Below are 14401 nucleotides of genomic sequence, written 5' to 3' on the forward strand. Positions count from 1 at the left end.
CATGGGCCGGACGCCAACAGTTCCATTCCAGGCCATGTCGTACCGACGATGCGCAACAATAGCACCGACGACTACTCCCAATATCGCATCTATTTTGACGGCGCGTCGTCGGTGTCGATCGACGGCGCGCTCGTTGCGCTGCTCGCCCTGCGCTTGGCCGTCGACGTGCTCTTCTGGGACGCGTAGAGCATCGCACCCACGTATTTAATGGCTTTGTACTGCTGCGTAGTACCCTCTTTGGGCTAAAACGGATTCGATCGTGTCGCGCCTTCTTCGGTTTTTCGTTGCTTCAACTCCGAGCACGCTCGACACACGTTTAGGCAAGCCAGAGTATCGTGGTGCATGCCAGCTTCAGGCGTGGCGTGTTCGGGATCGCATTGTATCGCGAGGCTACGTGTAAAAGACACGATGCTCGTCCGTGCCTTGGCTGCTATCTCTTGTCTTCTTAAATTCCTTGGACAGACTTTTCGGTGGCTCGTCGTTCTGCACAAAAAATTCTTCCACGTCTTGGACTCGTCCTGGTAGAGTACACACCGTCGACGCTTCATTGCCACAACGATTCAGAGCTCAAGCCACGTCCAAGCGACGCGTGAGGAGGGTTTGGTGAAGGCTCGAGCGACCGTGGACGGCACAAGAGAAAGAAAGGCTCCGACCTTGTCGAGTGCCAACTCGGTGAGGCCCGCCGCTCAAGGGTGAACATAAATCTTTTCTATTCGCATGGACAATGGAGGTCGAGTGTCGGTACCGCCGCATGGATGTGCAAGAGCACTGGTACCGCGATTGCTCTGCTACCCACTGCATGCACGATGTCCACACAGAGACTCGTCCAGAACCACTTTTGTTCGCGTAACGAAGCTCGAAGACCTTTGTGGGACCCTTTTCTAGCTATGAAACGAGTAGATAGATGTGTTGTGTGGCGGTGACGAGGCGCCATCAAGCGAGCTTGCCATCATCTGAGAGGCGACAACCGTCGGCATGAGAACGTCCATCGCCTTGGCACCACCGGTCCGATCACGCTCGATCTCCGGTGTCTCTGCCGTTCGGTCCAGCATTGGGCCTGGTGTGTGGCAGGCGACTCTGCACGACCACCGGGTGTAATCCACCAATTCGGATCAAGTGGCGTCGTCGCCAGCGATAGATCATGGCGAATTGCGAAGCCACGACATGCACGGGCAGTTAAGATGATACGTTCAGCGGTTGTAGGCGGTCGACGGTTGATTTGAGAGAGAAGGCGGTCACGACACTGATCGCGCAAGCCGTGAGAGTCCACGCCGGTATGGCGTTCTGCTGGTGATAGGCGAGCTGGCGTCAGGGATACTGGTTGTTTGGCGACTGCATTGCAACCCGCCACATCGAAGTTCGAAGGACATGCCATTTTTCGACGTGCACGCCATCTCGCATGATTTCCCGATGTACTGCGATGCAGCCAAGGCGCCCAGAGCTTTCGGACGTCGTCGATCTACCGGTAGGATGAGCTTACGCGACTCTTGCAGCCCACGTCATGTCCATCGTTGATGCAGAAACGAAACATGTTGCCAGATACTTCAACCCAAAAGTAGCCTCTTGACCGCGACCGACCAAGTGCGTAGCTTTCCACCCACGTCGCAACGACAAGCAACCTGCCGCAGCAGCATAAAGGAGGTACATAACCAAGGTCACGCTAGCATGGCGGATTGTCGTTTCTCGACAGGCGACGAACGCGCAACGAACCCTAAACTGTCAATCGAAGACGCACTCGAAGATCCCCTTTTCGAAATCGACAGTGGCACATCCACATTGGTACCGTCTTTTTCACATCACTACGCGCGTGTAAAATAAAACCACACACACCTCTTCATACCAACAACAAGTGCATAGCGATGGCGCACCATTGATTGGCATGTGAAAATCACAATCCCCTGAAAAGAAACGATCGGCAGTGACGCACCTTTGGACGGCGGCCGCATTCTGGCAACTGAACAGGATGGTACCGCAGCACACGACGCCGATCTCGTCGACGCCCATGGCCAGCATGCCGATGGAGGGCCTCACACCGCTCTCGGAGCACCACGTGACGCCGATCCTGGACGCGCCGCCAGTACTGCCACGGTCCATGCGCTTTGGGACGCTGCGCGTGGTGGACCACCGGCGGTGGCACTATAGCCTCATGGGTGTGCTCGCACTCGACTTTCTGTGCAACTGCATTGCCGTCTCCTTTACGTCCAAAGACTCGTTCATCCAGTATGCGCACTCGACGCGCCTCGTGTCCGCCGCGTGCATGGCGGTCTACGCTATCGATATGCTCTTGCGGCTCGTCGCGCTGCGCGGTGCGATGACGCGCTCGGGCTTTCTCATGGCGGATACGATCGCTTTTCTCTTGCTCGGCGTCGGCTTGGCCCTTCGGTAGGTCGTCCTCTCGCATGGCATTCTTTGGTGCAAGCAGACGCCGTAGGTATGTCTTTGCCGACGACCTCAGCACGCTCAAGATTGTCGCCAACGGCTGGACCACCACGTTTGAGACCAACACCAAGTTTGTGTCCAACCAGGTCGAGATGTACTTTGACGCGGCGTACACGGTCCTGCTGGCGGCCCGGATTGTGCTCAAGCCCCGCGCGCGCATGTTTTCCAAGAAGCTCCACACCATTAGCAAGTACAGCTGTAGCATGGCCATCTCGATCGCGTCCGTCAAAGCCGCGCTTCGCCACGTGCCCAGCATCACCGCGGTAGCATCTTGTCGATTTTTCACTATTTTATGAGCTTTTCTGACATTTTTTGGTGATGGAGATAGGTCGCGATCGAGCAGCTCGACACGGAGCTGCGCATCGTGTGCGGCCGCGACGACGGCGACATGACGCGCGCCGAGCTCTTGGCCTTTCTCGAGCGGGCGCTGCCGTGCCGGCCTCGACACATGACCGCTTCGGCTTTTCTGAGCCATCTTCGCGACATTGATGCCCGCTTTGGTGGGTCGGCGTATGGCGCCTACGACGTGGTGCGGTCGACGTTGCAGCACTGGTCGACGCAGTCGGTGGACTTGGCGCTCACGACGTTCGTTGTGCTCGTGTCGGCGTCGATCTTGCCGTTGCTCGCGTATTTTTTGAAGCTGTGCACGGACCAAGGGTTTCCCGCCAGCGTCTGGGTCTACGCGCTCCACAACTTTGACGACTTTGGACTGGACCAAGGTCTCAGCGTCCATGCGAGCTTCAAGTGGAAAAACCAAACGTCCAACGATAACGGCACGCTCGTGGACCTGCCTTTTGTGCCGTGGCATAGCCTTTTGGAAGGTGTCATTGGCATCCTAGGGATTAGCATCCCGTTTGTCGTCGCGGATTACGCCATGGGTACCTCCAACCTCTCTCTTTCTCGCTGGACTCAGTGGTGCGCGTAGGGTATTTCCAATCGAAAATGATTGCGAATGCGACCAAGCGACTGCAAGACACGCTCTTTGACGTGCTCTTGCGGCAGCCAACAGAGTTTTTCGCCGCCCGGTCCGACGGCGACCTCAACAACCTCTTCCAGTCGGACATTGCGCGCGTCAACGCCATGTGGCAAGCCGTGTTTTGGGTATGTGGTCGATGTTTTCGTTATTTATCCGACTTTTTTTGCTTTTTTTTGCCTTTTTGGCGATTTTCTGACAACATGTCTGCATGTTTGTAGAATCTCATGAACCCGATCGTATCGATTGTCGTCGGCTTTGTTTACCTCATGTACTCGGAGCCAACGATCGGCGCCATGTCGTTTGCCTTCTCGGCCATCATCGTCACGTCCGGGCCCCAAGGCCTCGCGGGTACTGCACCCCTACCCCTACCCTACCCCTCCCACACCTGTCTAGCGCGCAAGTCGCAGCAGTTTGGCTCGCAGAGTGCGTACGCAGCGGCCGAGTTTCAGAACGCGGTTGCGTGCCATAAAGTGGTGCGCGCGTACCACATTCAGGACCCGCTTTTGACCAAATTTGGCGCCCACCTTGGCGGGCTCCGGCGCGCGCAATTCGCTAAAGACTTTTGGAGCGGCGTCGTCCAGATCTACATCGAGTCGGGCATGTTCATCTTTGTCCAGATCATGACTGCATGCCTCGTGATCAAGGTGTTCCACGGCGACATCACGTCGGGCGATTTCTTCTCGTGCGTCACCATGCTCAACCGCATCTCGACGCCGGTCACGGTCCTCGGCGGCTTTATGCGCGTGGCCATTGGCAACGCGTCGAGTCTCCAGCGCATCGACGAGATCGTACGCAATGTACGTTGTTTTTGAGGTGTATATTTTTCTTGCATTTTTCATTGTAAACAACGCGTAGGCGGCTGTGACGGCCGCCGCCAGCGACGCCGACGACGCCAACAAGCCGGCGCTACCGCGCATGACACATAGCATGACGGTGACCGACGTGTGCTTTCGCTACGATGCGAATGCACCCGAGTACGTGCTCCGGCATGTGCACGCAACCTTTCACAAGGTAGACGACGCTGTCTTCCTTGCGGCCATTGCAGCCTATCCCATGTGCTAGGGCGAGTACACGTGCATCGTGGGCCCGAGTGGCTGCGGCAAGAGCACGCTCCTCGCCTGCCTCATGCAGTTTTACACGCCGAGCGAGGGCACGATCTGTGTGGATGGGCTCTCGATTGCGTCCTACTCGAAAGCGAGCTTCAGTAACCAGACCGCGGTCGTGTTTCAGGACGGCGGGATCCTCAACGGCTCGATCCTCGACAATATTGCGTATGCTTGTTGTCTCGTGCGTGTTGATAGCTCATACAATGGATGTGGATAGGTATGGCCGGGACGGGGCGACCCGTGAAGCGTGCTTGGAAGCCGCCAAGCTGGCCGAGTGTCATGTCTTTGTAAACGGTCTCAAGGACGGCTACGACACGATCATTGGCCAGCACGCGGTTGTCAACCTCAGTGGCGGCCAACTCCAGCGCATCTGTCTTGCTCGCGCGCTGGTGCGGCAGCCGAGGTATTCTCGTCTTTTCAAAGTTGAAAGATTAATACAATGTTGATAGCCTGCTCTTGCTGGATGAAGCCACGAGCGCGCTGGACCCCGAGACCGAAGCCAGCATTGTGCAGACGCTGGAGAAGCTCGCCAAGCAGCTACACATGACGGTACAATGTTGCGTTGAATTTCGGATTCTTGAATGCTGAGGGGTTTTGAACAGATCGTCTCGGTCACGCACCGCCTCTCGACCGCACGCAACGCCGACAAGATTCTCGTCATGCAAAGCGGCGCGGTCATTCAAGAGGGCACGTACCACGAGCTGCTAATGGCACCCAACTCTGTCTTTGCGGAGCTCGTGCGCAAAATGGAGGCGACCGAGGCCGCGCCAAGCGTCCATTTCCGCACGCTGGACGGGCCCCGCACGACAGCAACCTTTGATACACACCGCGCGCTGGAGCTGTTTGGCTCGGATTTAGACGCCCGCGCGGTACAATATCGTCATCTTGTCTCGGTTATCCTAGTACGTTTGGACTAGGTGTCTCGGAAGCGGTCCGAGAACGGGTCGGCACTCGATGGTCGACGACACACCACGCGGTCCAATGGCGAAAACGGCAGCTTCCTCCTCATCTAGTGGCAACGCTAACATGGAATGCATTTGATCTATCTATCTATCTATCTATCTATCTATCTATCTATCTATCTATCTATCTATCTATCTATCTATCTATCTATCTATCTATCTATCTATCTATCTATCTATCTATCTATCTATCTATCTATCTATCTTGCCGCCCGGGCTCGCGTCGACAAGGAGCTACACATCGTCCGGGCGGCGCGCTTTGGGAAATGACAGAGCTGGATGCAGAGCATGCGTACTCACAAGCTCGACTGTCGTCCGACATCACGTGGCCTCTGCAACAGTATCATTATCCTGGTAGGAACGTTTACGTGGTGTACCAGCATCCCAGGGGATTAATTCGGCGTGTCGTGTCTCAATCCGGCCAACCCATTGGCTATATATAAGGACATTTTGACCAATGAAACTGCGTTTCATTGGTCTCAGCCAATCATATCGCACCAAATGTGTCCTGTTAAGTGCGAAATAAAAATTCCTGTTAAGTGCTGGCACATCGCCGGACGTTATACTTCATTAAAGTAAAACAATTTCGATTAAGTTCGTTGGCGCACTTGACTGAAATTCGCGCAACTCTCCGATTAGGTGCGAATGTGAAAACGCGCCGTCGTCGCAAATACTGGGAAACAACGCTTCGCATCCAAAAGTTCCTACCAGCTCACCCCGCAAGGGACCTGTTGATGTGCCCGCGGTCGATTCGCGTACAGTGCTCTCGGTGCTATACCCTACCCCGCTGCGGGTTAGGGGAAAGGCGGGGTGAGCTTTTACACGCGACTGCCTCGACGGCAGCTTTTATCGGACAAGCACTTTACATTCGGCGCGATACTATTGAGAGGATGGTGCATGGGTGCTGGTTTCTTTTGCCGCTTATGTGGTGCGTGGCAGCGGCGACCGACCGAACGTCGCTGATCGCCGACTGTGCGGACGGCACGCTGGCCGGCGCCCTCGCTCCGACCTTTCGCCGCGCCCATAGCCACGCCTGCGCAACCCAATTCGGTCTTCGTCCGGACGAGCTCATGCTCCACGACAATTTTACGACGGCCGAGATTGAGGAGTATGCCAATTCGGTCGCGTGCAAAGCGTTTTACACCGAGGTCATGGACGCACTGCGCGCGGTGTCGCCGGTTTGCGTCGTTCCGTCGCTGTCATGGACGACCCAGGACATTGCACAACTGACGTTTGCGGACAAGGTGGCCGCGCTTCGGCGCCAACCAGCTTCGTAAAGTAGTGCAGACAGGCCGTTCTGGCCATGTATCCGTTATCGATTTCGAATAACCGATACTTTTTACGCACATGGTTTCTTATAAAGGATCGGTTTTGCTAAGAGACATACCATACTCAAACTCGGCTATAGGCACCGTCATACGGTAATCGGTCTTGACGCAGGATGACAGCAGCCGCGCAGGTCGCATCGCTACCCGGCGTCGTCGCCATGATCGCGCGCTGTACGTGCTGCCCATACACGCTGCACAACCTACTACGAGCTTTGCCGGCCGATGGCCTCGTCGCGCCGCTCGTGAGCTTTCTCGCGCTTGCGCAGCGCCTGCCCGTCGCCGACCTCTGGCCCTGCCTGCGCGCTTCGGCATGGCTCTCGGACCGTCACGTGTTTATGGACGGCCTGCGCCTCCTCGCGCTGCCACTGCCGCTGTCGCTCGATACGTGGCAGGCGGTCGACACGCTGCGAATGCATGCGTCGCAGGTCGCCGTCGTCGCCAAGGCCAGCATGCAAGACGCGGCCAGCTGGCATGGCGCCCGCCTCGTCGCGTGCGCGTTAATGGGCCAAGACAGCGACACGGACGCGCATCTCGTCGCCGTCGCTGGCTGGATGCGCTCGGCGCGATCGTTGCGGCGCGTGGACCTGCTGCACATGGCGCAATCCGACACCACTGCCGCGCTCCGCACCTTCTTTGCCGCGCTGCCCACGCAGCTCGAGACGCTTTGCATTGCCAACGCAGGCGACCCGCTCTTCAACACGTTTCTCGAGACGCAGCTCGTGGCCACGGTGACGCGCCTTGCGCTGCGCACGCTGCGCCTGAACTTTTTACACGTTCGCGAGCCGGCGCGGGCGCAGGCCATTGCGGACGCGCTGCATACGTGCTCGACACTGCACACGCTCGAGCTATCGTACGGCACGGGCATTCTGCAAGCGATGCTCCATCGACCGCTGCCCACGCGCTTGCGGCATCTGGACATTGCGACGTTTGAATTGCACGACCCAGGTCCGCTGCTACGGGCGCTGCACGGCGCACGGCTCACGCACTTGAGTCTGCGGGACGAGACAGCGTCGCGTCACCACGCTCCAAGCGACGCGGTCGTTCACGTGCTTGCCGTCTTGCCGACCATGGCGGCGATCTCGCATGTGAGCCTTACGTTTGTCGAGGCGTCGACTGCGATGGCAATGACACTGTCGATTGTGTTGCCGCAGCTGCGTCAGCTCGAGGAACTCCGACTGCGCGTCCGCTGGCGCAATGAAACAATAGCCGAACGTGCACTCGTGCACTGGCTCGCACCTGTATTGCCTCGCTGTCGTCGTCTCCAGCGCCTTGCTCTGCACAATCTGGCGTGGGACGACCAGCGCTGGCGCCTTCTGGATGCCGCGCTGCCACACACGGTGCAATACCTGTGTCTTGACGATGACACGCGAGAGACACCGCTCGACTACAGCTCGGATCGCGTTCAAGTGTGCTGTCAACGACCGACAAGGATGGGGTGCCACCTCCCGCAGCCCGCGTGGTGGAAGACGCAGGAGTGGGGAGCACCCCCGGCCATGCCGCTTCTCTGACACGTGACGACGAACTATCAATGTAGAATAGACACTGAAGCGATACCAGCACATAATGTATATCGCAGTACGTTGTCTACTTCAGTATTGGATGCAGCAGGATGCGAGACGGTTACCCTACCCCTACCCTAACCCGACAGAGCGACACAAACAACGAACACCCTCACTAGTTGAGGACAAACGCGAGAGAGTGCTTTCGACGCTGACTCGAGACGAACGAGGCTTGGCGACGACGACTGATAGTACATGGTGCGAATGGCCTTGTTGCGCGCGTAGAGCGCTCGTCGGCGTGCGCGCTCTTGGTCGCGATGAAGGTCGTATCGCGCCTTGAGCTTGGCGAGCACCTTGGCCTTATGCTGGGCGTAGTAGACGCGCGACCGTTGGCGACTCATTTCGTTTTGCTCAGGCGAGAGCTGGCGGTGGCAGCCGCGTTGGGGTGCGGTTGCAGAGAGCTCCAAGCTCGACGGTGGCATTGCTGTCGTTGACAAGGAGAGATATAAAATAGCGGCCGACAGAGCACAAGTGACACTGGCCTCGAATCTGTGGGCTCATACGCATGGATGCCATCACAAGGTAATAACATGGCGTTGCCTTCATTGCCTTGGTCAACAGCTGCTGGCCGACCCAGATTCGCCTGCGATACCATACAATACCCAAGTATATGTTTTGGACGCCACCGAATTCGGACACCGAGTCGTACTTCAATAAGTCTCCAAATGGGTAAACGCAACAACTGGCCGCTCACCACCACGATATGCTCCTGTTTCAATTCAATGGGCCTTGTACGGTTCCACCGCTGGAGTTTATCAACCCGCGAGTCCTGTAAATGGTGAGTGAGAACTTCCATTTCGAAACGCCGGGCGCAGACTAATGTCGATGCGAAACTGGACGATATTCCCTCTGGTGCACTCTTCTGCAACCAGCTCCAAGCTGCCTCGTTGAGCAGTTCCCTCCTTGGACCCGTTGCACCCCTTCAAAAAGAACGTTCCGTCGTTGCATCGAGAGGAACGACAAACAACTGAACGAAACCTCGGTCGTGAACAAGTGAGCAGAAGAATACGTACGAGATGTGCTATTACTCGACGCTGCAAAATAAGTACTGTCGGCCGCCTATTTGCTCCTGACCACTTCAACGTCAACCGACTCTACCGCTTCGCAGCGTCGTTACTCGACTAGATGGTAGTTGGTGTCGAAATGAGGTAGATATTGAGATCGTGGCTGCGATAGAAGACCTGTCCGAGCGCCGCTTGCTCGAATGCGTGTCGAGTTGAGGTATTACATAATATTTACAGCACCTATTGACTTTTAGCAATGTCGCGTGTTTCGTTTGGACCTGCAACCAGAGCTACCAGCGTACCACGTGGTATCTGATCATACAGAACCCGTGCTTGCGTCTTCTGACGCCGATCTGCTTGACGTACTACTATCTTGCCCGGTGTCAAAACAAACGTGAGTGCTTGGTCACCTATGCGACCAGTACCACAAGGTGCCGTCGTTGTCGTCGTCGTCCTGGCTATCCGGACAACAACCTCGATTTACCGCTCTCTCACTTTGCCTCAGTTTGCAATTTGCCCTTTGTCCTCGATGCTCAACAAGGAACCGCTGACGACAGAGCGCGTCTCGTACATTGCGTCGTTTGACAAGCACGCGGACGGCGCCGAGTATGGCGAGACCAAGACGCCCGGCGAGATCGAAGAAGGCGCGCTGCGTGGCGGCGACGCCCCCGTGTACACATCGCCTGAGGTGCTCGCGATCATCTACCAGTACGCGATGGTCGGTATCGTCTACGGCGGCTTCACTGTAATGAAGTACCCGATTCTGACCGGGTACTTTGCGCTTGAGACCAACGTCTTGAGCTCGGCGACCGCGCTCTTGACGCTCGGCTGGTCGCTCAAGGTCGTCTTTGGCATGCTCAACGACTGCTTTCCCGTCTTTGGCTACCACCGCAAGCCGTACATGCTCCTCGGCTGGTCGCTGTGCGCGATCTTGCTGGTCGTGCTCGCGGTCACGCCCGCGGGCGAGCAAAACTCGCAGTCGGACGGCTCGACGTTTGCGCTCATCTGCACGGTCTGCGGCTTTTGCTACGTCATGGCCGACGTCGCGCAGGACGGTTTGATGTTGACGTATGCGCAACGCGAGCCGCTGGCGGTGCGTGGCCGTCTCCAGTCGATGATTTACGGCACGCGCTTCGTGTTTGCGGCCATCATTGGTGCCATCTGCGGCTTTTGCCTCAACTCGGAGCGCTTTGCCGGCGACTTTGACTGGGACATTGGCGTCAACGGTTACTTTTGGATTTTGGCGATCCCGTCCGTCATCAACATTCCGGTCGTGTGGTTCTTCATCAAGGACACGAAGCACGAGGCCGTCCAGTTCAGCGTCTACTTCAACCAGCTCTGGACGCTCGTCCAGAAGCGCGCAGTGTGGCAAGTGTTGATTTTCAACTTTTTCTTTAACTTTTTCACCGGCAGCATCGGCTCGACGGCGGGGTCGTATGTCGCCTTGTACTGGGCCGGCGTCGAGAACCTCAATAGCGCCATCATGGGCGTCGTCGGCAACATCATTTTTGCCGTCATCCTCTACCTCACGGGCATGTACGGCACGCACTGGAACTGGCGCTACGTGCTCGTCGTCACGGTCCTCATCGCCAACGGCATTGACGCCATCACGCAGTTTTGCACGATCTACGACGTGTACCGCAACCAGTGGTTCTACCTCGGCGTGCCGGTCCTTGAAAACATCCCCACCGGCATCAACTTTGTCGTTGGTACGTACGTCATTGTCGAGCTCGCCGAGTCGGGCAACGAAGGCGTCATGTACGGTCTCTTGACGACGATCTCGAACCTCCCGGGTACCTTTGGCTCGATGATCACCAACATCATTGACGGCTCGCTCGATTACAACAAGAAGCTCATCAAGGAAGACGCGCCCGAGACGCGCGACCAGGTCGCGTACTCGTACTTTGTCGCGTACGGCTCGGTGCTCCTCGGATGCTTTTGCGTCGTCTTGCTGCCCAACCAAAAGGCGGCGGTCGCCGAGCTCAAGAAGAACGGCGGGAGCCAGCCCAAGGTCGCGGCCGCCATCTTCTTCATCCTCTTTGCAGTGCTCTGCACGTCCATCACGGGCAACCTCAGCTCCATGTTCGAGTCGACGCGCTGCATGCGTCTCGCGGGCGGTGCTGGCTGCGACGAGGCCCCGCCCAGCGGGTACCTCGCGGGTATCTTTGTACCTGTCGGTCTTGCGGCGCTCTTGATCGCCAAGATCGCGTACTCGCGCCGCTAAGGGGATCGTCGTAAAGGAGACCGACTATGTAACTCGTGTCATGTGTTGTAATGAAAGTCAACCGCGTTGAGCATTCTGGATTGAGATTGCAATATTGAGTCTCGCTTTCACTGAATCGGTTCTGTTTATAAGACGGTAGCGGGTGGACCTTGACGCGAACCGAGCTGGGTGATCGATGAGACATGTAGTGTAGCATGCTTCATGCTGTCAATATGTGTTGCCATGGTTCGGAACGACAGGCCGAAGCGAGCCTGTACAAGCACACGAAGCTGCCACGTCATGCGGCACAAAATATAGTGTGCAACACACTAAAAGGGTGCAAGTAACAGCCATATGACGTGGCGTTATAACACCGAAATCTGCCCTGTGTTTTTTCTTCAGGCCAGTTTGGCATGGGGCTCCTCCTCTGCCGGCCGCGCACGAGCTCGTTCGACGACTGCGCGCTCCCGCCCGAGCTACTGCAGCACGTCGCGCAGTTCATACCGACAGCAGCCGACTTGTTCCGCTTCCTCTATGCACTGCCGCTCGACGCCCTCACCGAGCCGGTCGCGAGCCTGCTCGAGCTCGGCGGGACCTTCTTTGAGCCCGACGACCTCTGGCCCGCGCTCGCCTTGCCGCCGCACGCCGTCGTAGACCCCGAGGCGCGCGTTCTCCTCGCCAAAGCCATGGTCATGTATCCGCTCGTGCGTGTGCGGCATGTGCCACAGGCCGTGAGCTGGCCGCTCCTCCCGACGACGGCTGTCGCGCTCAGCAGCTTTCACATGAAGCCGGACGCGTTCGACTTGGCGGTGGCCCACTGGCCAGAGCAACTCGTGTCCTTGCACGTGCTGTTGCTCGAGAAGGCGCATGCGCAAGACGAAGAGGGCGACGCGACGTGGTGCCACGCCCGCATCTCGAGCCTCTGCGATGGCCTTCGGACGCTGCGCCGCCTGCGCCATTTCCACCTCCGGCACTGTCTTCGGCGGCCCGCGCCCGAGCTCTGGGATGCGCTATGTGCCGCAAGCGCACTCGAGTCCCTCACGCTGGACGCGGATGCCGACTCGGTGTGGGACACACGCCCGTTGGCGGCGTGGATCGCAGCGCGCCCGGGGCTGCGCAGCTTGCACCTCCTCAATCTCTCGGGTGCCATTACTACAGACGACGCGACGAACGAGCTCGCGACGGCCATCTTCGGCGCACCGCAGCTCCGGTCGTTGCAGCTCGTGCACTGCGCCGTAACAAGATTGCTTCTGCAGGAATCACGTCCTGCCTTGCCGCCGCACTTGGTTCGTCTTGTCGTCCACACCGACGATGCTTCGATCGATGCGACACAGCTCGTACGAGGCGCCGTCACAACCACGCCCCACCTGCGCATCTTCTCGCTTGTCGGCGCGCCGACGACATCGCCGCTTCGGGCCTTTCCATCGACCGACCGTCTTCGCCACTTGTGTCTCAAGTATATACCGCTCTCACGCGACGCGTGCAAGGACCTTGCGATGCTTGTACCTTGCCTCACGCTCACGCTTGACGGCAACGATCTGAACGACGACGACGTCGAGGCGCTTGCACCCGCGTTCGCCGACGCGATCCATTTGCGCAAGGTGTATCTGAGGCACCAACCGTTTGGCGACAAGGGCGCGATGGCCCTCGCAACGTCGCTCCCAATCTCGCTGCGGGTGGTGTCGTTGGCCAAAAACCAGATTGGCACGGCTGGCGCAATCGTTTTAAGTGACCGACTCCACGCAGCCACGACGCACTGGGCCACGCTCGTGCTCCGCGCCAACCCCCTGGGCAAGGACGGCGTCTTGGCGCTGGTCACTGCGCTCGCCGCGCGGCCGTTCTGCGCACTCGACGTCGTGCATACCGTCGTCGATGCAGCCGCCGCCGACGTCGACGCGTGCAAAGCAGCCATCGCCGCACTACCCCACGGCACGACCGTCGACTTTTGGTAGTATGCGAACCTGAATGTAATCAATCCTGAGTGTTTGTACATGTGGGACAAATGGTCTGTACATGTGTGTTTGTATTACATGTTGGACAGGGTGTCTACTGTACTTCATGTGACGAGACATGCAGAGAAATGAGGAGGCACACCCTTGATACTTTCTTGATACTTTTGCATTGTTTCTTGCGTTCAGGGCATCCAGCGCTGGCCGACGACGAGTAGCCAGCGGTGACTGTACGCGAGCTCTGTATGCATCATTGGTGATGACGTGGACCAGTCGTTCACGTGAGGAAATCGTGAAGCCCGACTCGCATTCTACCGAGATGGACCTGGTGCCATCGGAGGGGCGAAGCCTTCCAGCATCAAGGTGTTGGCGTCTAGAGCTCGAGAGACCCCCGATCGGTCCTTGGCCACACAGCGGCGATGTCCTAGCACGTCGATAGCTCTGCGGCCACGTGCGTCTTGTGTCCTGGTCGACGATGGACAAATGGAGAGTCGTAGAGCTAATCGTTGGGTCGGCTTTCTTGTTCAAATAAATTACACGCGAGGGTGTATCTTGGCTAAACCCGGCGCTTCTTCTTTGGCGACTCGGACCCGACGTGGCGCTTCTTGCTGCCCAAGCTCGCATTGTCGCCATCGTCGTCGTCGTCGTCGTCGTCGGTCAACGGCTCGGGCAACGCCCCCGTGATCTGCGGCCGGCAGTGGCGGCAGAACCACGCGCCGCGTGGCACAGCATCGAGGCCAATGTGCGGCATTGAAAACTCGCCGTCGCAGTTGTCGCACAGAATCAGCATGGCGTGGTCCAAGGGCTTGGTGAGCTTGAGGATCAAGCCCCGCTTGCGCACTGGCTTGGCGCGGCTGCAACGCGGGCACGTCCAC

General features: G+C 57.8%; 7 protein-coding genes across 7 annotated transcripts in view; 5 read left to right on the plus strand and 2 right to left on the minus strand.

Annotated features, from left to right (window-relative positions):
• Positions 1-1963: 1963 nt before the first annotated feature.
• SPRG_14590 (hypothetical protein) lies at positions 1964-5534 on the plus strand (the record flags this gene model as incomplete). The annotated part of the gene is made up of 12 exons (XM_012353764.1): positions 1964-2382; positions 2432-2702; positions 2768-3317; positions 3365-3540; positions 3634-3763; positions 3809-4212; positions 4271-4426; positions 4478-4686; positions 4739-4924; positions 4971-5070; positions 5124-5390; positions 5439-5534. 12 exons carry the CDS (start codon positions 1964-1966, stop codon positions 5532-5534), a joined length of 2964 nt encoding a protein of 987 aa, XP_012209154.1.
• An 832-nt stretch (positions 5535-6366) lies between these two features.
• SPRG_14591 (hypothetical protein) lies at positions 6367-6760 on the plus strand (the record flags this gene model as incomplete). The annotated part of the gene is made up of 1 exon (XM_012353765.1): positions 6367-6760. Exon 1 carries the CDS (start codon positions 6374-6376, stop codon positions 6758-6760), a length of 387 nt encoding a protein of 128 aa, XP_012209155.1. The 5' UTR covers positions 6367-6373.
• Positions 6761-6909: 149 nt separating this feature from the next.
• SPRG_14592 (hypothetical protein) lies at positions 6910-8319 on the plus strand (the record flags this gene model as incomplete). The annotated part of the gene is made up of 1 exon (XM_012353766.1): positions 6910-8319. Exon 1 carries the CDS (start codon positions 6925-6927, stop codon positions 8317-8319), a length of 1395 nt encoding a protein of 464 aa, XP_012209156.1. The 5' UTR covers positions 6910-6924.
• A 166-nt stretch (positions 8320-8485) lies between these two features.
• Positions 8486-8792, minus strand: SPRG_14593 (hypothetical protein; the record flags this gene model as incomplete). Its single annotated transcript, XM_012353767.1, has 2 exons — positions 8486-8512; positions 8538-8792. The coding sequence occupies 2 exons, from the start codon at positions 8790-8792 to the stop codon at positions 8486-8488; spliced, it is 282 nt and encodes a 93-aa protein (XP_012209157.1).
• A 1111-nt stretch (positions 8793-9903) lies between these two features.
• Positions 9904-11678, plus strand: SPRG_14594 (hypothetical protein; the record flags this gene model as incomplete). The annotated part of the gene is made up of 1 exon (XM_012353768.1): positions 9904-11678. One exon carries the CDS (start codon positions 9904-9906, stop codon positions 11596-11598), a length of 1695 nt encoding a protein of 564 aa, XP_012209158.1. The 3' UTR covers positions 11599-11678.
• Positions 11679-11990: 312 nt separating this feature from the next.
• On the plus strand, positions 11991-13573 carry SPRG_14595 (hypothetical protein; the record flags this gene model as incomplete). The annotated part of the gene is made up of 1 exon (XM_012353769.1): positions 11991-13573. One exon carries the CDS (start codon positions 11991-11993, stop codon positions 13527-13529), a length of 1539 nt encoding a protein of 512 aa, XP_012209159.1. The 3' UTR covers positions 13530-13573.
• A 509-nt stretch (positions 13574-14082) lies between these two features.
• The window catches only part of SPRG_22343 (hypothetical protein), a gene marked incomplete at both ends in the record, with an annotated part of 1357 nt that continues 1038 nt past the window's right edge, over positions 14083-14401 (minus strand). Inside the window, one exon of the mRNA XM_012353791.1 lies at positions 14083-14370. Coding sequence (XP_012209181.1) covers positions 14083-14370 — 288 coding nt within the window. The remainder of the gene's footprint in view (positions 14371-14401) is intronic.

Source organism: Saprolegnia parasitica, assembly GCF_000151545.1.
Source record: "Saprolegnia parasitica CBS 223.65 unplaced genomic scaffold supercont2.135, whole genome shotgun sequence".
In the NCBI taxonomy this organism is placed as follows: domain Eukaryota; phylum Oomycota; class Saprolegniomycetes; order Saprolegniales; family Saprolegniaceae; genus Saprolegnia; species Saprolegnia parasitica.